At 40.6% G+C, this 22,997-nt stretch overlaps 1 protein-coding gene and 18 non-coding genes across 24 annotated transcripts in view; 18 read left to right on the top strand and 1 right to left on the bottom strand.

Moving 5' to 3' along the window:
• cfap54 (cilia and flagella associated 54) overlaps positions 1 to 22,997 on the bottom strand; it is a 40,406-nt gene that overhangs the window by 7,542 nt on the left and 9,867 nt on the right. The window contains exons 22-54 of one of the 6 annotated variants that reach the window (XM_088088815.1): positions 22,719 to 22,907; positions 22,252 to 22,370; positions 22,000 to 22,147; positions 21,628 to 21,783; positions 21,364 to 21,486; positions 21,020 to 21,136; positions 20,659 to 20,761; positions 20,262 to 20,351; positions 20,054 to 20,180; positions 19,716 to 19,818; positions 19,148 to 19,236; positions 18,858 to 19,055; positions 18,399 to 18,571; positions 18,167 to 18,321; positions 17,849 to 18,058; positions 17,450 to 17,649; positions 16,954 to 17,089; positions 16,035 to 16,164; positions 15,613 to 15,774; positions 15,312 to 15,521; positions 15,033 to 15,120; positions 14,265 to 14,435; positions 14,094 to 14,160; positions 12,992 to 13,177; positions 12,813 to 12,899; positions 12,597 to 12,716; positions 12,202 to 12,249; positions 11,640 to 11,781; positions 10,176 to 10,342; positions 9,860 to 10,014; positions 9,638 to 9,761; positions 9,161 to 9,329; positions 8,603 to 8,760 (exon numbers count right to left, since the gene is read on the bottom strand). In XM_088088815.1, the coding sequence (XP_087944941.1) occupies positions 8,603 to 8,760; positions 9,161 to 9,329; positions 9,638 to 9,761; positions 9,860 to 10,014; positions 10,176 to 10,342; positions 11,640 to 11,781; positions 12,202 to 12,249; positions 12,597 to 12,716; positions 12,813 to 12,899; positions 12,992 to 13,177; positions 14,094 to 14,160; positions 14,265 to 14,435; positions 15,033 to 15,120; positions 15,312 to 15,521; positions 15,613 to 15,774; positions 16,035 to 16,164; positions 16,954 to 17,089; positions 17,450 to 17,649; positions 17,849 to 18,058; positions 18,167 to 18,321; positions 18,399 to 18,571; positions 18,858 to 19,055; positions 19,148 to 19,236; positions 19,716 to 19,818; positions 20,054 to 20,180; positions 20,262 to 20,351; positions 20,659 to 20,761; positions 21,020 to 21,136; positions 21,364 to 21,486; positions 21,628 to 21,783; positions 22,000 to 22,147; positions 22,252 to 22,370; positions 22,719 to 22,907 (4,620 nt within the window). Of the gene's footprint in view, positions 1 to 8,602; positions 8,761 to 9,160; positions 9,330 to 9,637; positions 9,762 to 9,859; positions 10,015 to 10,175; positions 10,343 to 11,639; positions 11,782 to 12,201; positions 12,250 to 12,596; positions 12,717 to 12,812; positions 12,900 to 12,991; positions 13,178 to 14,093; positions 14,161 to 14,264; positions 14,436 to 15,032; positions 15,121 to 15,311; positions 15,522 to 15,612; positions 15,775 to 16,034; positions 16,165 to 16,953; positions 17,090 to 17,449; positions 17,650 to 17,848; positions 18,059 to 18,166; positions 18,322 to 18,398; positions 18,572 to 18,857; positions 19,056 to 19,147; positions 19,240 to 19,715; positions 19,819 to 20,053; positions 20,181 to 20,261; positions 20,352 to 20,658; positions 20,762 to 21,019; positions 21,137 to 21,363; positions 21,487 to 21,627; positions 21,784 to 21,999; positions 22,148 to 22,251; positions 22,371 to 22,718; positions 22,908 to 22,997 lie in introns of those variants that run through there. The other 5 variants (XM_088088813.1, XM_088088816.1, XM_088088814.1 and 2 more) reach the window with 5 other exon arrangements.
• On the top strand, positions 112 to 183 carry trnah-gug (transfer RNA histidin (anticodon GUG)). Its single transcript has one exon. It is a non-coding gene; the product is annotated as a tRNA-His (tRNA).
• On the top strand, positions 359 to 431 carry trnar-acg (transfer RNA arginine (anticodon ACG)). Its single transcript has one exon. It is a non-coding gene; the product is annotated as a tRNA-Arg (tRNA).
• Positions 1,039 to 1,111, top strand: trnar-acg (transfer RNA arginine (anticodon ACG)). Its single transcript has one exon. It is a non-coding gene; the product is annotated as a tRNA-Arg (tRNA).
• On the top strand, positions 1,719 to 1,791 carry trnac-aca (transfer RNA cysteine (anticodon ACA)). The gene has a single exon. It is a non-coding gene; the product is annotated as a tRNA-Cys (tRNA).
• trnah-gug (transfer RNA histidin (anticodon GUG)) lies at positions 2,152 to 2,223 on the top strand. The gene has a single exon. It is a non-coding gene; the product is annotated as a tRNA-His (tRNA).
• trnar-acg (transfer RNA arginine (anticodon ACG)) lies at positions 2,398 to 2,470 on the top strand. The gene has a single exon. It is a non-coding gene; the product is annotated as a tRNA-Arg (tRNA).
• trnac-aca (transfer RNA cysteine (anticodon ACA)) lies at positions 3,072 to 3,144 on the top strand. Its single transcript has one exon. It is a non-coding gene; the product is annotated as a tRNA-Cys (tRNA).
• Positions 3,504 to 3,575, top strand: trnah-gug (transfer RNA histidin (anticodon GUG)). The gene has a single exon. It is a non-coding gene; the product is annotated as a tRNA-His (tRNA).
• On the top strand, positions 3,751 to 3,823 carry trnac-aca (transfer RNA cysteine (anticodon ACA)). Its single transcript has one exon. It is a non-coding gene; the product is annotated as a tRNA-Cys (tRNA).
• trnar-acg (transfer RNA arginine (anticodon ACG)) lies at positions 4,430 to 4,502 on the top strand. Its single transcript has one exon. It is a non-coding gene; the product is annotated as a tRNA-Arg (tRNA).
• On the top strand, positions 5,106 to 5,178 carry trnar-acg (transfer RNA arginine (anticodon ACG)). The gene has a single exon. It is a non-coding gene; the product is annotated as a tRNA-Arg (tRNA).
• Positions 5,553 to 5,624, top strand: trnah-gug (transfer RNA histidin (anticodon GUG)). The gene has a single exon. It is a non-coding gene; the product is annotated as a tRNA-His (tRNA).
• trnar-acg (transfer RNA arginine (anticodon ACG)) lies at positions 5,800 to 5,872 on the top strand. Its single transcript has one exon. It is a non-coding gene; the product is annotated as a tRNA-Arg (tRNA).
• On the top strand, positions 6,229 to 6,300 carry trnah-gug (transfer RNA histidin (anticodon GUG)). Its single transcript has one exon. It is a non-coding gene; the product is annotated as a tRNA-His (tRNA).
• Positions 6,476 to 6,548, top strand: trnar-acg (transfer RNA arginine (anticodon ACG)). Its single transcript has one exon. It is a non-coding gene; the product is annotated as a tRNA-Arg (tRNA).
• Positions 6,905 to 6,976, top strand: trnah-gug (transfer RNA histidin (anticodon GUG)). The gene has a single exon. It is a non-coding gene; the product is annotated as a tRNA-His (tRNA).
• On the top strand, positions 7,152 to 7,224 carry trnar-acg (transfer RNA arginine (anticodon ACG)). Its single transcript has one exon. It is a non-coding gene; the product is annotated as a tRNA-Arg (tRNA).
• trnah-gug (transfer RNA histidin (anticodon GUG)) lies at positions 7,584 to 7,655 on the top strand. Its single transcript has one exon. It is a non-coding gene; the product is annotated as a tRNA-His (tRNA).

Below are 22,997 nucleotides of genomic sequence, written 5' to 3'. Positions count from 1 at the left end.
GGAACCCACATTTGTCACACCTCATTTAGGAAAAACATACTCATGAATCGGTAACAGGTCTGATAATCAGAGCTCTGAATAGACAATAACAAGATCAAGGAACATCAAGCGGCCGTGATCGTATAGTGGTTAGTACTCTGCGTTGTGGCCGCAGCAACCCCGGTTCGAATCCGGGTCACGGCAGCAGTCAATGCGAAACTGTTCATTTGACATTTTGTTCCTCCAACCTCTGCCTGATTAAACATTGTATGAAATTAACAGCTCAAGCGAAAATTCCTTATCGAAGCCCCATATCTTGACCAGCGTTTGTTTGCAATGCTGTCAGATCCCAGCCTTTCCCAAAGGCACACTGGACATGGGGCTAGTGGCGCAATGGACAACGCGTCTGACTACGGATCAGAAGATTCTAGGTTCGACTCCTGGCTAGCTCGCACACACCTTTAGCCTATAACCCACATCTTCCACAACTTCATTCCTCCAAACTGTCTTTCAAAGGAAATCGGGTCTGCAAATGGGCATTCACCATGGACCGAAAAAAATAGGAACCACTTTCAGCCAATCACAGCTGTTGTGAAACCTCTGCTGCTGACTTTTCTCATGTAACTTTCAAATAATTTTCCTTTAAAAAACTAAATTTGTCCCTGAAGGACAGAATCAGGAGTGCTTGATAAACCATACATGGAACCCACATTTGTCACACCTCATTTAGGAAAAACATACTCATGAATCGGTAACAGGTCTGATAATCAGAGCTCTGAATAGACAATAACAAGATCAAGGAACATCAAGCAGCCGTGGATCGTATAGTGGTTAGTACTCTGCGTTGTGGCGCAGCAACCCCGGTTCGAATCCGGGTCACGGCAGCAGTCAATGCAAAACTGTTCATTTGACATTTTGTTCCTCCAACCTCTGCCTGATTAAACATTGTATGAAATTAACAGCTCAAGCGAAAATTCCTTATCGAAGCCCCATATCTTGACCAGCGTTTGTTTGCAATGCTGTCAGATCCCAGCCTTTCCCAAAGTCACACTGGACATGGGGCTAGTGGCGCAATGGACAACGCGTCTGACTACGGATCAGAAGATTCTAGGTTCAACTCCTGGCTAGCTCGCACACACCTTTAGCCTATAACCCACATCCTCCACAACTTCATTCCTCCAAACTGTCTTTCAAAGGAAATCGGGTCTGCAAATGGGCATTCACCATGGACCGAAAAAAATAGGAACCACTTTCAGCCAATCACAGCTGTTGTGAAACCTCTGCTGCTGACTTTTCTCATGTAACTTTCAAATAATTTTCCTTTAAAAAACTAAATTTGTCCCTGAAGGACAGAATCAGGAGTGCTTGATAAACCATACATGGAACCCACATTTGTCACACCTCATTTAGGAAAAACATACTCATGAATCGGTAACAGGTCTGATAATCAGAGCTCTGAATAGACAATAACAAGATCAAGGAACATCAAGCGGCCGTGATCGTATAGTGGTTAATACTCATGCGTTGTGGCGCAGCAACCCCGGTTCGAATCCGGGTCACGGCAGCAGTCAATGCGAAACTGTTCATTTGACATTTTGTTCCTCCAACCTCTGCCTGATTAAACATTGTATGAAATTAACAGCTCAAGCGAAAATTCCTTATCGAAGCCCCATATCTTGACCAGCGTTTGTTTGCAATGCTGTCAGATCCCAGCCTTTCCCAAAGTCACACTGGACATGGGGCTAGTGGCGCAATGGACAACACGTCTGACTACAGATCAGAAGATTCTAGGTTCGACTCCTGGCTAGCTCGCACACACCTTTAGCCTATAACCCACATCCTCCACAACTTCATTCCTCCAAACTGTCTTTCAAAGGAAATCGGGTCTGCAAATGGGCATTCACCATGGACCGAAAAAAATCGGAACCACTTTCAGCCAATCACAGCTGTTGTGACACCTCTGCTGCTGATTTTTCTCATGTAACTTTCAAATAATTTTCCTTTAAAAAACTAAATTTGTCCCTGAAGGACAGAATCAGGAGTGCTTGATAAACCATACATGGAACCCACATTTGTCACACCTCATTTAGGAAAAACATACTCATGAATCGGTAACAGGTCTGATAATCAGAGCTCTGAATAGACAATAACAAGATCAAGGAACATCAAGCGGCCGTGATCGTATAGTGGTTAGTACTCTGCGTTGTGGCCGCAGCAACCCCGGTTCGAATCCGGGTCACGGCAGCAGTCAATGCGAAACTGTTCATTTGACATTTTGTTCCTCCAACCTCTGCCTGATTAAACATTGTATGAAATTAACAGCTCAGCGAAAATTCCTTATCGAAGCCCCATATCTTGACCAGCGTTTGTTTGCAATGCTGTCAGATCCCAGCCTTTCCCAAAGTCACACTGGACATGGGGCTAGTGGCGCAATGGACAACGCGTCTGACTACGGATCAGAAGATTCTAGGTTCAACTCCTGGCTAGCTCGCACACACCTTTAGCCTATAACCCACATCACAACTTCATTCCTCCAAACTGTCTATCAAAGGAAATCGGGTCTGCAAATGGGCATTCACCATGGACCGAAAAAAATAGGAACCACTTTCAGCCAATCACAGCTGTTGTGAAACCTCTGCTGCTGACTTTTCTCATGTAACTTTCAAATAATTTTCCTTTAAAAAACTAAATTTGTCCCTGAAGGACAGAATCAGGAGTGCTTGATAAACCATACATGGAACCCACATTTGTCACACCTCATTTAGGAAAAACATACTCATGAATCGGTAACAGGTCTGATAATCAGAGCTCTGAATAGACAATAACAAGATCAAGGAACATCAAGCGGCCGTGATCGTATAGTGGTTAGTACTCTGCGTTGTGGCGCAGCAACCCCGGTTCGAATCCGGGTCACGGCAGCAGTCAATGCGAAACTGTTCATTTGACATTTTGTTCCTCCAACCTCTGCCTGATTAAACATTGTATGAAATTAACAGCTCAGCGAAAATTCCTTATCGAAGCCCCATATCTTGACCAGCGTTTGTTTGCAATGCTGTCAGATCCCAGCCTTTCCCAAAGTCACACTGGACATGGGGCTAGTGGCGCAATGGACAACACGTCTGACTACAGATCAGAAGATTCTAGGTTCGACTCCTGGCTAGCTCGCACACACCTTTAGCCTATAACCCACATCCTCCACAACTTCATTCCTCCAAACTGTCTTTCAAAGGAAATCCGGTCTGCAAATGGGCATTCACCATGGACCGAAAAAATCGGAACCACTTTCAGCCAATCACAGCTGTTGTGACACCTCTGCTGCTGATTTTTCTCATGTAACTTTCAAATAATTTTCCTTTAAAAAACTAAATTTGTCCCTGAAGGACAGAATCAGGAGTGCTTGATAAACCATACATGGAACCCACATTTGTCACACCTCATTTAGGAAAAACATACTCATGAATCGGTAACAGGTCTGATAATCAGAGCTCTGAATAGACAATAACAAGATCAAGGAACATCAAGCGGCCGTGATCGTATAGTGGTTAGTACTCTGCGTTGTGGCCGCAGCAACCCCGGTTCGAATCCGGGTCACGGCAGCAGTCAATGCGAAACTGTTCATTTGACATTTTGTTCCTCCAACCTCTGCCTGATTAAACATTGTATGAAATTAACAGCTCAAGCGAAAATTCCTTATCGAAGCCCCATATCTTGACCAGCGTTTGTTTGCAATGCTGTCAGATCCCAGCCTTTCCCAAAGTCACACTGGACATGGGGCTAGTGGCGCAATGGACAACGCGTCTGACTACAGATCAGAAGATTCTAGGTTCGACTCCTGGCTAGCTCGCACACACCTTTAGCCTATAACCCACATCTTCCACAACTTCATTCCTCCAAACTGTCTTTCAAAGGAAACCAGGACTGCAAATGAGCATACACCATTGACCGACAAAAATCGGAACCACTTTCAGCCAATCACAGCTGTTGTGACACCTCTGCTGCTGATTTTTCTCATGTAACTTTCAAATAATTTTCCTTTAAAAAACTAAATTTGTCCCTGAAGGACAGAATCAGGAGTGCTTGATAAACCATACATGGAACCCACATTTGTCACACCTCATTTAGGAAAAACATACTCATGAATCGGTAACAGGTCTGATAATCAGAGCTCTGAATAGACAATAACAAGATCAAGGAACATCAAGCAGCCGTGATCATATAGTGGTTAGTACTCTGCGTTGTGGCCGCAGCAACCCCGGTTCGAATCCGGGTCACGGCAGCAGTCAATGCGAAACTGTTCATTTGACATTTTGTTCCTCCAACCTCTGCCTGATTAAACATTGTATGAAATTAACAGCTCAGCGAAAATTCCTTATCGAAGCCCCATATCTTGACCAGCGTTTGTTTGCAATGCTGTCAGATCCCAGCCTTTCCCAAAGTCACACTGGACATGGGGCTAGTGGCGCAATGGACAACGCGTCTGACTACGGATCAGAAGATTCTAGGTTCGACTCCTGGCTAGCTCGCACACACCTTTAGCCTATAACCCACATCACAACTTCATTCCTCCAAACTGTCTATCAAAGGAAATCGGGTCTGCAAATGGGCATTCACCATGGACCGAAAAAAATCGGAACCACTTTCAGCCAATCACAGCTGTTGTGAAACCTCTGCTGCTGATTTTTCTCATGTAACTTTCAAATAATTTTCCTTTAAAAAACTAAATTTGTCCCTGAAGGACAGAATCAGGAGTGCTTGATAAACCATACATGGAACCCACATTTGTCACACCTCATTTAGGAAAAACATACTCATGAATCGGTAACAGGTCTGATAATCAGAGCTCTGAATAGACAATAACAAGATCAAGGAACATCAAGCGGCCGTGATCATATAGTGGTTAGTACTCTGCGTTGTGGCCGCAGCAACCCCGGTTCGAATCCGGGTCACGGCAGCAGTCAATGCGAAACTGTTCATTTGACATTTTGTTCCTCCAACCTCTGCCTGATTAAACATTGTATGAAATTAACAGCTCAAGCGAAAATTCCTTATCGAAGCCCCATATCTTGACCAGCGTCTGTTTGCAATGCTGTCAGATCCCAGCCTTTCCCAAAGTCACACTGGACATGGGGCTAGTGGCGCAATGGACAACGCGTCTGACTACGGATCAGAAGATTCTAGGTTCGACTCCTGGCTAGCTCACACACACCTTTAGCCTATAACCCACATCTTCCACAACTTCATTCCTCCAAACTGTCTATCAAAGGAAATCAAGAAAGATCCAAATGATCTGCAAATGGGCATTCACCCTAGAGCGAAAAAAATCAGAACCACTTTCAGCCAATCACAGCTGTTGTGACACCTCTGCTGCTGATTTTTCTCATGTAACTTTCAAATAATTTTCCTTTAAAAAACTAAATTTGTCCCTGAAGGACAGAATCAGGAGTGCTTGATAAACCATACATGGAACCCACATTTGTCACACCTCATTTAGGAAAAACATACTCATGAATCGGTAACAGGTCTGATAATCAGAGCTCTGAATAGACAATAACAAGATCAAGGAACATCAAGCGGCCGTGATCGTATAGTGGTTAGTACTCTGCGTTGTGGCCGCAGCAACCCCGGTTCGAATCCGGGTCACGGCAGCAGTCAATGCGAAACTGTTCATTTGACATTTTGTTCCTCCAACCTCTGCCTGATTAAACATTGTATGAAATTAACAGCTCAAGCGAAAATTCCTTATCGAAGCCCCATATCTTGACCAGCGTTTGTTTGCAATGCTGTCAGATCCCAGCCTTTCCCAAAGTCACACTGGACATGGGGCTAGTGGCGCAATGGACAACGCGTCTGACTACGGATCAGAAGATTCTAGGTTCAACTCCTGGCTAGCTCGCACACACCTTTAGCCTATAACCCACATCACAACTTCATTCCTCCAAACTGTCTATCAAAGGAAATCGGGTCTGCAAATGGGCATTCACCATGGACCGAAAAAAATAGGAACCACTTTCAGCCAATCACAGCTGTTGTGAAACCTCTGCTGCTGACTTTTCTCATGTAACTTTCAAATAATTTTCCTTTAAAAAACTAAATTTGTCCCTGAAGGACAGAATCAGGAGTGCTTGATAAACCATACATGGAACCCACATTTGTCACACCTCATTTAGGAAAAACATACTCATGAATCGGTAACAGGTCTGATAATCAGAGCTCTGAATAGACAATAACAAGATCAAGGAACATCAAGCGGCCGTGATCGTATAGTGGTTAGTACTCTGCGTTGTGGCCGCAGCAACCCCGGTTCGAATCCGGGTCACGGCAGCAGTCAATGCGAAACTGTTCATTTGACATTTTGTTCCTCCAACCTCTGCCTGATTAAACATTGTATGAAATTAACAGCTCAAGCGAAAATTCCTTATCGAAGCCCCATATCTTGACCAGCGTTTGTTTGCAATGCTGTCAGATCCCAGCCTTTCCCAAAGTCACACTGGACATGGGGCTAGTGGCGCAATGGACAACGCGTCTGACTACGGATCAGAAGATTCTAGGTTCGACTCCTGGCTAGCTCGCACACACCTTTAGCCTATAACCCACATCACAACTTCATTCCTCCAAACTGTCTATCAAAGGAAATCGGGTCTGCAAATGGGCATTCACCATGGACCGAAAAAAATAGGAACCACTTTCAGCCAATCACAGCTGTTGTGAAACCTCTGCTGCTGATTTTTCTCATGTAACTTTCAAATAATTTTCCTTTAAAAAACTAAATTTGTCCCTGAAGGACAGAATCAGGAGTGCTTGATAAACCATACATGGAACCCACATTTGTCACACCTCATTTAGGAAAAACATACTCATGAATCGGTAACAGGTCTGATAATCAGAGCTCTGAATAGACAATAACAAGATCAAGGAACATCAAGCGGCCGTGATCGTATAGTGGTTAGTACTCTGCGTTGTGGCCGCAGCAACCCCGGTTCGAATCCGGGTCACGGCAGCAGTCAATGCGAAACTGTTCATTTGACATTTTGTTCCTCCAACCTCTGCCTGATTAAACATTGTATGAAATTAACAGCTCAAGCGAAAATTCCTTATCGAAGCCCCATATCTTGACCAGCGTTTGTTTGCAATGCTGTCAGATCCCAGCCTTTCCCAAAGTCACACTGGACATGGGGCTAGTGGCGCAATGGACAACGCGTCTGACTACGGATCAGAAGATTCTAGGTTCGACTCCTGGCTAGCTCACACACACCTTTAGCCTATAGCCCACATCTTCCACAACTTCATTCCTCCAAACTGTCTATCAAAGGAAATCGGGTCTGCAAATGGGCATTCACCATGGACCGAAAAAAATCGGAACCACTTTCAGCCAATCACAGCTGTTGTGAAATCTCTGCTGCTGACTTTTCTCATGTAACTTTCAAATAATTTTCCTTTAAAAAATAAATTTGTCCCTGAAGGACAGAATCAGGAGTGCTTGATAAACCATACATGGAACCCACATTTGTCACACCTCATTTAGGAAAAACATACTCATGAATCGGTAACAGGTCTGATAATCAGAGCTCTGAATAGACAATAACAAGATCAAGGAACATCAAGCGGCCGTGATCGTATAGTGGTTAGTACTCTGCGTTGTGGCCGCAGCAACCCCGGTTCGAATCCGGGTCACGGCAGCAGTCAATGCAAAACTGTTCATTTGACATTTTGTTCCTCCAACCTCTGCCTGATTAAACATTGTATGAAATTAACAGCTCAAGCGAAAATTCCTTATCAAAGCCCCATATCTTGACCAGCGTTTTCCACACTTGTACACGAAGTAAAAGACGAAACAGTTTACTCGCAATGCTGACAGAATCGAGCCATTCCCAAATCAGGCTGATCGTGGGGCTAGTGGCGCAATGGACCACACACCTGACTACAGATTACAAGATTCAAGGTCAGAGTCCTGGCTGGCTCATACACACCTTCAACTTGTGAATCACTTGTTCCTCATTTTCAATATTCTTCCAGGAAAATAAGGGAATTCACTTAAATTAAATTTAGTATAGTTTATTTCCACATCTCACATTAAAAATACACAACTCTATGTCCTACAGCAGTGCACTCAGTGGCGCACATAGTTGCCAATCATTCCTGTATTTTCTCATCCTGTTTAAACTGAACAATGCTTCAAGAGACAATGTCTTCAACCCTTAAGATACATTTTCACCTTTGCAAATTCCAAAGGGCAGAAAGACATAAAACAAAAGAGGTTGTATTAGCAGTTGCCCAAAACCTGGTAGTAGTATATAAAGGAACCCTTCACTCTTAAACAACAGACGGTCATCCTACACGTGATGGACAAACAGACATTTTCCCCGATGAGTAAGGGCGAAAACTTCCCCAGAGATTGAGAGAAATGTGTAACCTTCACTGCAAATTATGAGGATGCTGTCATGACTGGATAAATGTATGAATAAATCCAAGGACAATATGGATGCAAATTCAGTAGACCAAGAAACCAGTCACCAACTTAGTTCCCACATTTAGTAGTTTTTGTCGCTATCTTTCTTTTGTAAAGTATACTAATTTGTCTGAAAATTCAAAAGAGAAAAAAGATGCTGTGTCTGTGTGTTGGTACCTGTAGCAGTGTCATGCTGTCATCAGTCTTGCCTCTCTGTGCCTCCAATTCTGCCCATTCGACCATCAAAAGGGCTTGAATATCGAGGTCTCCCCATTGTGCACATTCATCCAGACTCTCCTGTAACACCTGAGCTACCTCCTCATTGATGTTCTTACCTTGAAAATACAATCACGCATGCACACATGCACATGCACACAAACTTTTTAAATATCTAACTTTATATCACTCACCTACATGCAGAAAATGAAGACTTCAGTTTTTTTATAGTTAGCCATGTGAATGTGCTATTTCCCTTTCTAAATCTTTTTTAATACTACACTCAATTATTTTGGTAATAAGTACTCTGACCATAATATCCCAACCATTGTAATGTTAAACAATGTAAGAAACAAGGTTAAGTAGTTCTGAATGTGTTTTCAAGTGTACACTTTGTGCTAGTTTACACAGGAGGAAAGATAACTAATTTGTTTTGACATTTTTAATCCTTGTGATATTAGTCAAACTGTTTAAAACATACTGCACTGCTCAGAAAAGCAGCAAAACACATGATCAGACCTGGGAAAAGGGCAGCAGTGTCAGGGAGGTGTGCAGCCATGCTGCGGACCACAGCCAGGCGGCAACGCAGCCACAGAGAAACTCCAATTCTCTCACTGGCCTCAACTGCTTTGGGACAGTCTCCATGCAGGGGGGCTGACAAACTACAACCCTGTAGACAGGATGTAACCTATATTTACACATACATATACACAAACCATGCACAATCAATGACCATTCTACTTCTCAAGCTATGTACATACTTTACATAAAAATTAAAAAAAAGGTGACATTATGGCATTTCAGCTACCAATACACTCAGAGTACCACTTTTATTTTGTTGTCATCTGCAGTTTTTCTTGCAGTAGCTACTTTTGGTTGTAAATGTTGTTATGTTCATTAATGTTGATCACATAGTATACAGAACAGGATTTTATTTGGTTGAATTTTGTTTAAAAATCAACTTAGTTGTTTCTGCATCAATTTTAAACACCCTACCTGTTCACGTCCAGTCCTGCCATGTGGGACCTCAGACGCATGTTTCTGAGAGTCAGGTATGGTCTCTCTCATGATCACAGGAGAAGTCTGCATCAGCACCAAGCATGAAATTGCCATCTCACAACTGAAGGATGACATAAAATAGTTAGACTGGTCAGGAAATACAAACATATGCACATTAAAAGCACACACAGACAGCACATATGAATAAGGCCAACATACCTGTGTGCAACATGTCCTTGCTGCAGGTACAGGTTGGTCTTTAGAAGATTGAACTCTATTGTCAGTTCCAGGTTCTCCATTTTGCTACAGGACTGAGAGGTAAGCTGCTGCGAAATGGAGTGCAACAAGATGGATGCTCCCTCTAGCAAAAGGAACTGCAACAGAGGAGATGACACATATGTGCAAGCTGACATAAAAAACAAATTAGAAAAAAGTTCCTCCATATTTATGGTAAGATTAATTAAACAATTTAAATTGCAGTAAGTGGCAAACCTCTGAAGTAACGATCTATTGACAAATACCCTGTTAGTCTGACCTTAATCCTTTCTAGAGTGAGCGTCTCCTTCGCTGTATCAAGGGTCAGCACTTTTTGCTTCTCAGCCGCTGAACAGGAGGCCTCGGTGTCCCCTCTGTCCTGTTCATGGGGGTTTGAGTTTACCAGAGAGCTTGATATGCCGGCATAACTTTCTCCTTTATCATCATCTGAAAGACATTCCCACTGATGCATAAAAAAGTAGTTTGATCCAATTAAATCAGATTAGTTGCATATAAATGTAAAATGCACACAAATAAAGCACAGTATGTTAAAAATGACGTAATATGGAATTTAGCAATATTTACTCATATCCAAAAAATTTTTAAAAAAAAAAGGTATGTCATGCATGATGTCTGACTACCTATGTCAAGATTCTTGTCCTACATAATTTTACTCTTCTTTAGACATGAAAACAAAATGTAACATGGAGTTTTTCCCATCCACTAAGGTGGACAGCATGCATAACAGTTATCATGTGAAACTATATATATATATATATGAATGCTGTTAAACTAGTGTGTTCCCATATTTTAACATACTGTAATACTGTTAACGCTGCTTTCAGACACCTTTCACAAGTATTTAAACCTTTGAACCCTGAGCGTGTGCAACTGGTGTGATTTTTCCTCAGAAAACTGGGAAAAAGGCAATGACCTAAATGTTCCACTAATTCAAAGAAATTTGCAGATTTAGAAAATTGTTTTTAAAAGCTGTGAGAAAAATGTCCAGGAAAGAAAAGGAAAAAAAAATTGAGAAAAATGAAAAAAGCAAGGAAAAAACTATATTCATAGCAAATTATCATCATAACATATTTAAAATTATGTTACAGATTATACTATGTTAAGCTCTTTTTCCAAGTCATTTGTTTATTTATGCATTCATTTATTTACACTAATTTTCATTTATTTTTTACTAATTTCTTTCTATTTTGTGGTCATTTTTTCTTTTGTTGCCCATTGCCTTCTCTTACCTGCAAATGTCTCCTATTTGGGAGGACTGTCAAGATATTCCTGAGCTGCACGACGTTTCCTCCATTCTATCGGCCATCTTGGTTTTGGGATATTTATTTTGCACTAACACACCTGGCCAGTAGATGGCAGTGTATGGCATGACGCAATGGGGCCAGCTGACTTACATGCAACTGAAGTGTCAAAACCCAACCATTTACAAGAAAATAAATAGATGTCCACTGTAATGACCACTATGTATATTTCACCCATCAAATAAACAATCTTGGACTTTTTTGAGTAGTGAGTCATGTTTATCTCAAAAAGAAACACAGTCTGTCTATCTGGAGAAATGGAGAACACAAAAGGGCATGTTTCTATGTAAATTAAATGTCTATTAGTTTAATACTATGTATTCTTCCCTAATGTCCTTTTAAGACTTTTCAATATGTAATTTGATCCAAATCATTATCTCAACATAAATAACAGAACAAAGAAAGTAGTCTTGCTTACAGACCTGGCACAGGAGGGTCATGTACAGTGTTACAGAGTGCCAGGATGAGTTGAACACGAGCAAGGTTGAATCGGAGGCACAAGGTGGATCCATACAGCGTTCGGATTCCTGCAGCAAAGTCACAGTTCACAAGTTCCTCCAAAGCCTAACCACAAACCAAAACCACATAGATTACATCAACTATGTGTTAATTTGTCAAATATATTGCTGAAACATCAGGGCAGACAGATAACAGGGCAGTAAGGCATTTTTTTTGCATCCTGCAGAAAGGGTGTGTCAAATGTTTTTGAATGTGTAAGGAAGATCACATAGCTGGGGGTGGGTTGGGGAGATGAGGTGATTCTGTTATATTACAAAAACAAATAAAAGTGCACCTGCAACTTACAAACTGTGGCAGTCTTGTTATTCCCTTTAAGAATGATTTAAGAACATTTTACGTGGCAATTCTTCTACCAAAAACAATGTGACATTTAATTATACATTTACAATCGAATACTTGGCAGAATTTCACTCATGAAATGCCCCTAGACCTTCAGAAATATAATGAAATCCTACAAAAAAGTACCTCAGAATTGTCCAGGAGAGACTTGTTGCTGTAGAACGTCTTCATAGGCTGCACAATAAGAGCAAAGAAACAAAACAAAGAACAAAACAATACTTTAAATACGGTGCAGAGGCAGCACAAAAATAAGTATTTAGTTTGACTGTTTTCCAGAAATACTACGCAATTTGTCTCCCACTGATGTTTGCATAAGTTTGGATGTAACAGGGACACACATCTCCCTTAAAGGATGGCAGGTGAAGACCACATGTCTTCGCATATTCCTTGAAAGATTTACAGTATTATAAACACAAGGTCAAAAATAAAAGTGTAAATAAAGCATGTAAACAAAATCAAGATGTAACACTACCAAAGTTACCAGTTTACACAGGCAAGAGAGAACATATGTGTGTTTTTACATGGAGTTTGTCTTTGGTGATGAAGTGTCCATAAGGCAGAGGGACCCCTGTTCCTTTTGTGAGCTGAACTGCCTCTTTCACAGCTTCAGTGAACAAACACAGTTCAGTGAGGGCACGCATCTGCAGAAAATACCAAACCAGATTAAAACAACTCCACCAAAACCATGACAGGAAAAAGATTTACATGTACATATGGACGCCAACACAAATGCTGACCTTAAGTATTCTGCCCTCAACATAGCGTTGGACATCTCTGCACACAGTCCCAACAAAATGTAGGTAAAGGGCTAGTGTGGGCAGTAGCTGAAATTACAATTATGAGTTGACAAGTCAATTATGTTTCTTGAGAACTGCAGTTCAAAATGGGAGCAGACAGACAGCGTATGTGTGTGTACCGTGATATAGTAGCCTGTGGCGTAAAGCCAATGGCAGACAAAGTTAAGGCTGGTTACAGTGGTGCTGGGGTGAACCCTGTGGGGTTCAGAGAAAAGGTCGACCCCAGGGAGCAGTTCATCTCCGATGTTGTGAGAGGCGTACTGGAGGTCGGCCTGGGGCTGAGCCAGGGAGCAACACAGCACACACTAGGGAGATGGGTCACACATGCACACATATAAGATGTCAAAATGAATGCACACAAACACACAATTTAGAGTATACAGTCATGAGAGCAAAAATATTGAGCTAATATCCTCCCAAAATGTAAAGAAAACATGATGGTTCCACATTAAATTATATTTTATCAGGTCATCTTCATCAATATTGATCAAGAAAAAGAAATCAAGTCAACAGATATGAGATCCTCCAATTCCACATGAAAATTATTTTAAACCTTGTCAGTAATACAGTTCATGTCAGCCACACACACTCCTCTACTGAGTGTCCTGTGAAATATTGAACTTATTGTAACTATGGACAAAATGTATTTTTTCTACTTCATGTAGATCATAAGCTCCTGTGTAAAAGCATATAAAACCTTTATAAAAACAACTCTTTGCAAATGGTCAAGAAATATAAAGATTGTTATGCTTTTTTATCGAGAAAACAGCAGCATTTAATTGACTCATAGTGCCATCTGCTGTTGTGGAGGTAGAATTACACACATTTGTTAGAAAATCCCAGCATCATTCAGATCAAACAAAATACTTCCATAAGTCACATTATTATTATTATTATTTTGTCTGTGTAGAATACATTTTTATTGCACTTGTAAGATATGTTGTGTTTGTTTCTGAAGCATGGTGTAGTAGAAAAATGTTGGGTATTTCTTTGATGATAAGTACATTTTGTATTTGCAAAATGACATGCATTTTTTTGTCTTTCATTTGGAAAATATATTATATTTGTTAGAAAATTGTAGGGTATTTGTAAAACATATTTTTTTGTTAAGTTCTGGCAGGAAATTAGCTCCATACAAAAACTCCTGTCACCTGGTCTTCGATCTTGCATTTAGCAACAAAAGTAAAAACCAGAGAGTGTAACATTCCCTAAAAGCATTACCTTAAAGAGGTGTGCAGACATGAGACAGCACTCGGTCCTCTGGCTGATATCAGATGTTAAGATAAACCTTTAGAGAAAAAACAGCCACCAAAAGCAGGTCGTTTTTAAAGAGATACGCTTGCAACACAAAAAAACAACACATCAAATCAGTAATGAACCTCATTAACCTACTGTGCAATCTTAGCAGTGAGTCCAGCAGCCTGTAAACACCCCCAAACGCCTGCCTGTTTCAGCGTGTCTTGCAGGGTGCCACCCCCAAAGGACACGCCATCCCATTTCTCTACAGCACCTGAGCTCTGTAAAGCACAGTCTATAGCTTTTCTCCAGTGTGAGTGTGCTGCCCTGGAGAAAAAACACACACAGGAATTAATGACTATGAGAAATATTGTGAAAGCTCAACTTACAGATTTTTGCTGTGTAACTGCAGGTAAAGACATTGCTTTTAATTGAACTTTACCTATTTATTTAATATTTACATACTATACATTTTACTCTGTTTTACTAGTTGGTATATTGTTTTATTATTTTTAACATTCTTTCTCTTTTATTATTTGTACTGCTATCCTTTCATATACATTTTATCTAGTACTTAGAGTATTTTATATTTTTATTTTACTTTTTAAAATTTTATCTATGGGTTTTATCCTGCCTCTGGTGTTTCCTCACTCATGATAGTGGTTCCTCAGTTCCCAGTTTGATGGGTACTCTTAGGTCTTTAATTAAAAAGTCCTGCTTTTTTACCCATGTGCCTGTGTACTTGTATGTGTGTGGGAGATGAGGAGGGGGGTTGTTCTGGTTTTATTGAATAAAGCACGTTGTGTTACAATTTAGCTTGTATGAAAAGTGCTATACAACACAAATAAAGTCTGATTGAGTGATTTAATGAAAGGCTGTGGGTTTGTATTCACACACACACACACACAGCCAACAGATCCTAACCGTGTGTTTCCACTGTAGAACTGCAGATTTCCCATTTCATGCAGTGCCAGAACTCTGAGGGAGTCGTGATTGTTGGCCTGGAGATACTCTGAAGAAAAAAGTTGGATTTAGACAGGGAGAAATGTAAGACCTTAATAACCCTGACAGCCAGACACATCCAGATATTCCATGCTATTATCCTGTCATGTAGTCTGCTGGTACTCTCTTGTACACTCCTAACCAACCTATTGACAACTTTCCATGCGTCCTTAATGTAAAGTGTGAGAAAGAAGCTCTTACTAATAGAGATGGAGTATGCAGCACTGACAGTCGGCATGTGATCAGGGCTGATTGGGAGGCTGTAGAGAGCATTCAGAGTACTGTAGTCCTCCTCTGTCAGGTCCCAAGGTTGGATGTTTGGAGTAGGCATAACTAAGGGACTGAAATCAACCAGGCTTGCAGATTGGCTGAGACTTCTGTTCTGACTGTGTTGTAGCTGTGCCGCAGAGCCTGGAGCGAGACGCAGACAGTTCAAACAGCGGGGGTTTCAAACAGTTGTGTGAGTATGTGCGTGTGTCGTATCAATCTGTGCTAAACTCACAGGGCTTTGTGTATGCGAGAAGTAGCAGCAGTAATGAGCGACTATGTCCAAACATGTGAAGACAGTGTGGTCTTCTCTCAAGAGCTTGACGGTAACAGCTCAGTGTGTCTTCTACATCCAGAGGAACGCACACAAGAGACATGGAGTGCTGTTTCTCTGCATCTTAAGACACGGAACATATATGCATGAAAACATTATACATACAGACACAGTACACACTTTGTATTTTCAGCTCTGTGTAACATGTTAGTAATTTTGCAGAATTCATACCATAGCTTCTCAACGATTCACCGTTCACTGTTATTTTTTTAAAATTAGGAGCATTTCAACTGTAGGGCAGCCATCATCATTTCCAACTGTCTTCAAACAATCGTTATGTGTGATTTAAATATTTTCACATGACATGAGAGGGCAGTTCAAACCTTTAAGATCAACCGCATCTCGAGGAGTGGAGTTTGTTAGTGCTGCTTTTTTGTAAATGGGCAGTTGCTGTGCAGGCTGAGGGGTCCACCCAATGAGAAGCTGGGAACCTGCGTAGTTCCTGTAATTTACCTAAATATAGAAAATAAAGCACCTCATATGCATACAGTAAAATACACACAGTGCATAAGTGTACACAAAAGAGATGAATAATTTAGTTATTACACTTTCAATGGAGTAGAAATGCATGATGTGAATATGTTTCTTGATTCTATGGTGTTAAATGATAACTGTTCAAGCTCTCAGGACATTATTAGCAGAAAACAAAGAAATGCCTAAAAACAATTTGGAAATTTGTTATTTCTTTCAAAGACATGGATACTTAAAAAAGAAATGACCCAAAAATTAGCAGGAAATTAACAAAAAATTTACAAAAAAAAATTACCTGAAATTAGCGATAAAGTAAGACAAGTAAAAGAAAAAAAAATCTAGAATAAAAGAATACATAAATAATTATAATATATATATATTTCTGTAGTATAATTTTAAATATGTAATTATAAACATAGATTTCTCTGTATTTTTCCCTAGTTATTTAATCATTTTCTGACAATTCTCGTTCTCTGTCTCTCTTTTTAAGCCAATTTCCTGGTCATATTTTTGTCACATTTTACTGTTTTTTTTTTTTGCAAGCTGAGGGACATTTCACGCCAAGTTTCTGATTGCTCTTTTTCTGCCATGTTTTTGAAAAAAAATCAAACCAGTTTGCTCACATTTCCAAGGCTTAAGTGCTTTTGAACAGCATCTGAATGAAGAAAACTGGTATCGATCCAGGTTTCAAAGAGTTAATTAAATAAAGTAAGGCAATATCCCATTGTATAGTATGATATAATGCATGGATATGTTGTGGGAATGCGGTACCTCCTTGCCAGTGGCCTTCTGTGTCTTGACATGGTGTGGTTGAGGGACTGCAGGTCCTCCAAAAGAATTAATTCTTTCAAGTAGCCTCCTCTGAGCATGGACTAGGAGAGGAGTTACGATCAAGGCATAACGTTCCCTGGGACAGATATACAGATGCAGGAGCACACACAAAATCATGGGCATGTACTCTGAGACAGATGACTTTTTTGGAATTTTTGCCTTCATTTGACAGAGGACAGTGTAGAAATGGGGTGGGGGTATCATACGCAACAAAGGTTCCAAGGACAGAATCAAATTAATGATGTTGCAGTTTTAGAATTTAAAAGTTTCACTCAAATACCCTTTAATGATAAGAACCTGCCTCTAAACTTTACTCCATCTCTTTTAAAATGTAATACACAAAACTATTTATTATTAAATGTAAGCTGCATTTTACATTTATGAGTGCAATGTAGTATATAGTCTCTGCTTTGCAGGAAAAAAAGGTGACACCCACTTTGTGTATGAGTTGAAAACTAAAGCAAGGTGGGCCAGACTTTCCCATTTGCCACTATCATGGAGACGCTCCAGAGTGTGCAGCACCAGGGTGCGGATCCAACGCAGGTCAACCTGTGTGCTGTTATCCAGAGCAGCTGAGAAATGGAGACTGGACTCTAGTTCCTCTTCAGTCAAATCACTGTCATACAAACTCCACAGCTAGTAGGAACAGACATGAAGATGAAAGATGAACCTGAAACCTGCAAATAGGACTGTTTCATGTTCACTTTGTAGCTGAAATGTGTTTTTTCTCAAGGACGCAAGAGGTTTGCTTTTTTACTTTATTAGCAAGGTATCATTATGAGAGTTTAAATTTTTAAATTTACAATAAATTTTTGTAACTGTAAGTGACACTTACCCCGAGTCTGTTCAGCATGTCCATGATAAGGTCAGTTGCCAGCATCAGTAGAGGGGTGAAGGTGGTGTGCAGCTGGTTCACTGTGATCGGGGAGGGAGGCTCAAACTGAGCAACACTCTGTACTAAGACAGTGATTCTGCAGCTTTGGTCCCACACTGTCTGACACACATGCTGCAGATTGGTCCAGTGGCTGCCACGATGTGCCAAAACCTGAAAAAAATTAAAAATAGATTTATAAAATACAACACCAGGAGTCATACTGCATGGTTACATTTATTTCAGCATTTGTTTTTTATTTCATGTATGTGTGTGTACTACCATAGCCCTTCTGAGATGTAATGCAGCTTCGTTAAGTGAGCCCAGCAGCAAGCCAGCAGTGACTTTTTGTGTCTCCATCTGCTCTTCCACAGTTTGAGAGGAGTCCTCTCCCTCCTCACAACTCTCCTCTGTGAAAGAGTCATCCATTCTGACTGCTTCAAGAAAAAGACAAGACATGAAACACAGACCAAGTGATAACTTTTCTTTAAGTTTTTTAGAGAGTGATTCTCACCCTCTTTTTTGTTCCTGTCTTTGTGTGCAGCCACACATTCCCTTTGACCAGAGTCAGAGGAGTCCCTCTCTGAGACAACTTCATATTTGGAAGACTGTTGTAGCTGTGAGTTCCTCCGCACCAGGATGCCAGAGTAGGCCAGAGAGAAACATTCAGGATTAAACTGACTGTAACTGAAACAGAGCAAATACAGAACATGTAACAGGCATGCACGTATGGATAAACAATATATCCAGGGTTATTCATATTTTAAATACTAATCATACTATCTGACGTCAGATACTATAAGAACGACTAAATGTCTTCCAAAAACAATACAATCCTGCTCAGGGCCAATTAGCAACAGTATGTCTCTTAATATTAACATGATGGTAATGTAAATGTAACTGGTGTAACAGATCAATAGTTTGCAGAAAAAAAGCAGAAAAGGTAAAGTAGCTGTTTATCTTGTGTGTAAACCTGTGTTGTAGTGCACATGCGTGCAGCTGGTGCAGGCCTTCGTAAAGCACAGCTAAATGGGCTTGAGCCATGCTGTAGTTGAGCTGAGACTTCCACACTCTCTCCTCGCAGCACATGTTCCTCAGCTGAAGCTGCTTCTTGTGGCGTTGCACCACGGACGACATCATGTTCAGCAGATTCTCCACAGCCTGCATTTCCCTGCACACACATCAGAGAGAAGTCCAGTGCACATGTGGTTATATTATTACACACAAACGCAGAAATAAAAGCAATACACATGCACACTGTACCTGCTGGTTCTCACTCTCTGGAGCATACTTTGTGGCATTTTCTGCTTTAGTTTCTTTCTTGTATCATCGTGTGAAGGTGTGTTCTTGTTCTGCTACAAAAAGCATCACAGTATTTGGGGTTATGGGCAATCCCTAATGTACTGATAGTTGTGATGGGTGATTACAGTATACACAAGGCCCTAAAATTAAGAGCAATCAACAAGGAATTTGTATAACATTTACCTTACAATATTGGAAACCAAAACACTTTGTTCCACATTGGCTCTCTGAGTATGCTCCCATTGAGCAGTTTCAAAATAAAGCTAATATAAAATATCTCTTATCACGATTACAAATAAATTATGTGGATTTTCGTCTCTCATTACCCTTAGCTTCATCTGTCATTACCTTCAGACTCAAATGTTGGGGGGCATCATCTGAAATCAAGCTGCCACCTCATCTGCTTTGTAGATCATTGTTAACAGAGTGTCATTCAAAAAAAGTTTTGAATAACACAGAAGTATGGGATATTGTACATCCTTATGTTTCTTCGTGTATGTTTTGGTTATTTGTGTGCATATTTTTTCACCTGTGGTGGTTCATTTCCTTTAAGAGTCTGAGCACTACTTCTTCTTTTACTCAAAGTGTGTCCCTCCAAACTTTTTGTGGACAGTCCCATCACCTTGTCACGCCTGACAAAGAGAGAAGAGTTCACATGCTGTCATGTCTTCATCAGCGCAGGAAACACAGCTACTATGTGAAATACAGTGCAGTATTATTCTTACATAAGAGGACAGTAATGAATTCTTTGATGCTTTGACTACAAACATATTCATATACATATGAAAGGATGACATGTTTATGAAATTAAAGCTGAAATCTGTCATTTTGCCAAAATCAGCAAGGAGGTGGACAGTAAAAGCACACCTGGACAGAAATTCAAACATGCTTTGTCCCCACTTTAACACAAGGTCTGGGTGGCCTTCTTCCATGGCTCTCTGGAGAAGTAGTGCCGCAAACTCAGTAAAATATACCTTACGTCTGAGCTTCATCACTATAAAAATACACACAAAAAACAGGCGTCAATGAACAATACTAATTATTAATGTAAAAAGTATGTGTGTGTGCCACTTACCATGTTGATAGGCATTGTTTAATGTACTGTTGGAGATCAGCTCATACAATATGGTTGGATCCTCACAGCCAGTCAGTGGGCGTGCAATCTCTACAGAAAAAAAGACAGTCATATACAATGTGGAGTTTAGGGGAAGATACTATTTGAATCTATGTGTAACTGCATCTTTTATGTTTGATAAAGTCTAGTAATTGTTCACAGAACAATCAATTAACCAGCTAATAGATTTAAACAAAAATGTAATGAAATACTTGAGTCTTCTAGAAAGACGTGTTACATGCCACTGTTAGTTTATAAAGTGTTAAACAGTAGACAAGTATATAAAAAAATATAATGTTGATGCTAAAATATGCTGTATACTGAGACCCATGTGCATGCGCGAGTTTCTATGTTTTACCATTGTCTGCAGTGAGAACTGCTTCATCTGTGTTTTTCTTGTTCTTCCACTGCAGTGCCTTCAGCTGCATTTCACATTTGATAGGAGCATGATCTGTCTTTGACTACACACACACACACGTACACACACACACACACACACACACACACACACACACACACACACACACACAGAAACCCACAAAAACACTTGTTGAGCAAGTTATTCATTTTGTGTATGATTAAAATTTACTATCAAAACATTAAATCTCAAAATATATTGCATAATCTTTTTTTGTTTCAATTCACAATCTTAAGTCCCTCTAAGAGTGAGGACAAATCATAAAAGACATCTTCACTTTTACACTATTCTTTAAACCCACAGCTTTCCTGGCAAGTCTACTGATTTGCAGCTGGGCATCATAGACTTCTTGGAGCAACCTGCGACCACAGTCCATCACCACCGAAGCCAGCTGATGCTCCATGAGCACACGTAATGCCTGTTCAGGAAGGATAACGAGTGAGACATTATTTTGTGCAAGGTTCCTGGTTAATTATAGTTTGTGATATCTGGGAATTCTCAGTCACTGTGGATGATTGTGTCTGCCAGTTAATTCTACATTTCAGCATGTAGCTAAAACACACAACACTTGTTTGAGCACTAAAACTTCTATCATGTGTATGCACATAAACAGTTTAAATTGTACATAATTACATGCAGACACACCTTGGACAGGTAATAGGTGATGCAGGCTATCATGTGCATAAATGACTCTGAGGTGTTTTCGGTCCATTTTTGTTTGAGAAGACGTGAATTCTCCTCTAAAACTATCAAGCACTTTTTTAGCACCTGCACATTAGAGCAGAGACAAAGGCATAAACACACTGTTGTAAATAATTGACAGTTTGTATTATTTTACATTGTTAACATAGTAAAGGTGTTCCTTGTACGACAGCATATTAAGGCTTGTATGTATGAGATATTGCATACCTGTACAACAGGGTCGCAAGTAATCTGATGGAAGATTAGAGGTGCCAAGAGGCCATAACAGTTAACTGCAGCTTGCACAGCAGCGCTACCATCATTCAGCCACATTGCCAGGTCCATGGCCACCAGCATTCGTTCACACTCTGCCAGTCTGGCTTCCTGCATACACACATATGCACATGTCATGTATTTATATGCATGTTAATTTAAAAATATAACCTTTGTTTGCAATAACATAAGCAAAAAAGGACATAAATGCTTACACTGTGATGCTGCAAACAATGCTAACTATCTAACAGTTTGGAGCAGTCATTCCATTTGGAAAATACACACTCACTGCACAAGCACAGCTCTCTATCCAGATAAATTTTTTACCTGTTCCCAAATAAATGGTCCACTGTCACTGAATGAGTCACAATAGAGTGATCCCTGCTGAATGTTGATGTCAGTCTCAATGAAGATAGAAGCGAGGAACAACTGACACAGGTGAGGAGAGGAGCACTGCAGGGTCTGGACACGCAGCCTTCAGCATGGTGAATTATACAGAGCAAAATGGGATTTGCAAATGCAAAGAAACAGACTACAGACACCTTGACTTGAATAGTGTGGATATGTTTCCCTCCTCACCCTGTGGCAGCAAGTCTATCCTGTGTGCTGGGGGACCCATCACCAGGGTAGGTATAGTGAGTCCACAGTTCCCTGCAGGCCCTCTTCGCTACGGCATACTGCTCTGTTTGAAAAGCCACCTGAGGATAGAGTCAAAAAAAAAGCTACAACCATAATCCTGCTTTTCCCTGGCTCCATGGGCAACTGTGTTAAGGTATTCACCAGTTTGACATGGGCTAAATTCCAACAATAAGCAACAACAGTGTTAGTCGCTGTTAATCATTATGATGCCTACAGGCTCTCCATCCTACCTCACCTCCAAATTAGGCAGCATGTACATATGTGTTTGGTTGAAAGTGTTGGACAAATGGTCTGCTATTTTCCCCCAGGAGTTTTTCACCACCAGCAGAGACATCTGGACCCACCAACTGATCAAAGTGGTGAGGTGAAAAACAAACTGCTACCAAGTGTCTACCAGTTTAGTGTACCTGTGCCAAGTGAGCCCACGTGGAGAGCATTGGAAGCGGCAAGGATGCCAGCAGCGGTAATGTTGACCCTCCTATGGTGTTGCCCAGTAGCTTGCCCTGCCTGTTGTAGGCTGCTACAGCAAACACGTACTTCTGGTTGGGCTCCAGCCCCTCCACCCTCAGCAGACACTCACCAGATATTGCTGGTACCTGAAAACAAACAAAGTCAGACTTAATATTACACCGGATAATAAAGATGATAAAAAAAAAGTGCTCCACTAGACCCCACAATGAGATCAC

The sequence above is a fragment of the Plectropomus leopardus genome, chromosome 15, assembly GCF_026936395.1.
Source record: "Plectropomus leopardus strain MGB_pleo_1.0 chromosome 15, ASM2693639v1, whole genome shotgun sequence".
Classification (NCBI taxonomy): Eukaryota; Metazoa; Chordata; class Actinopteri; order Perciformes; family Serranidae; genus Plectropomus; species Plectropomus leopardus.
This window is presented reverse-complemented; position numbering and strand designations above follow the sequence as displayed.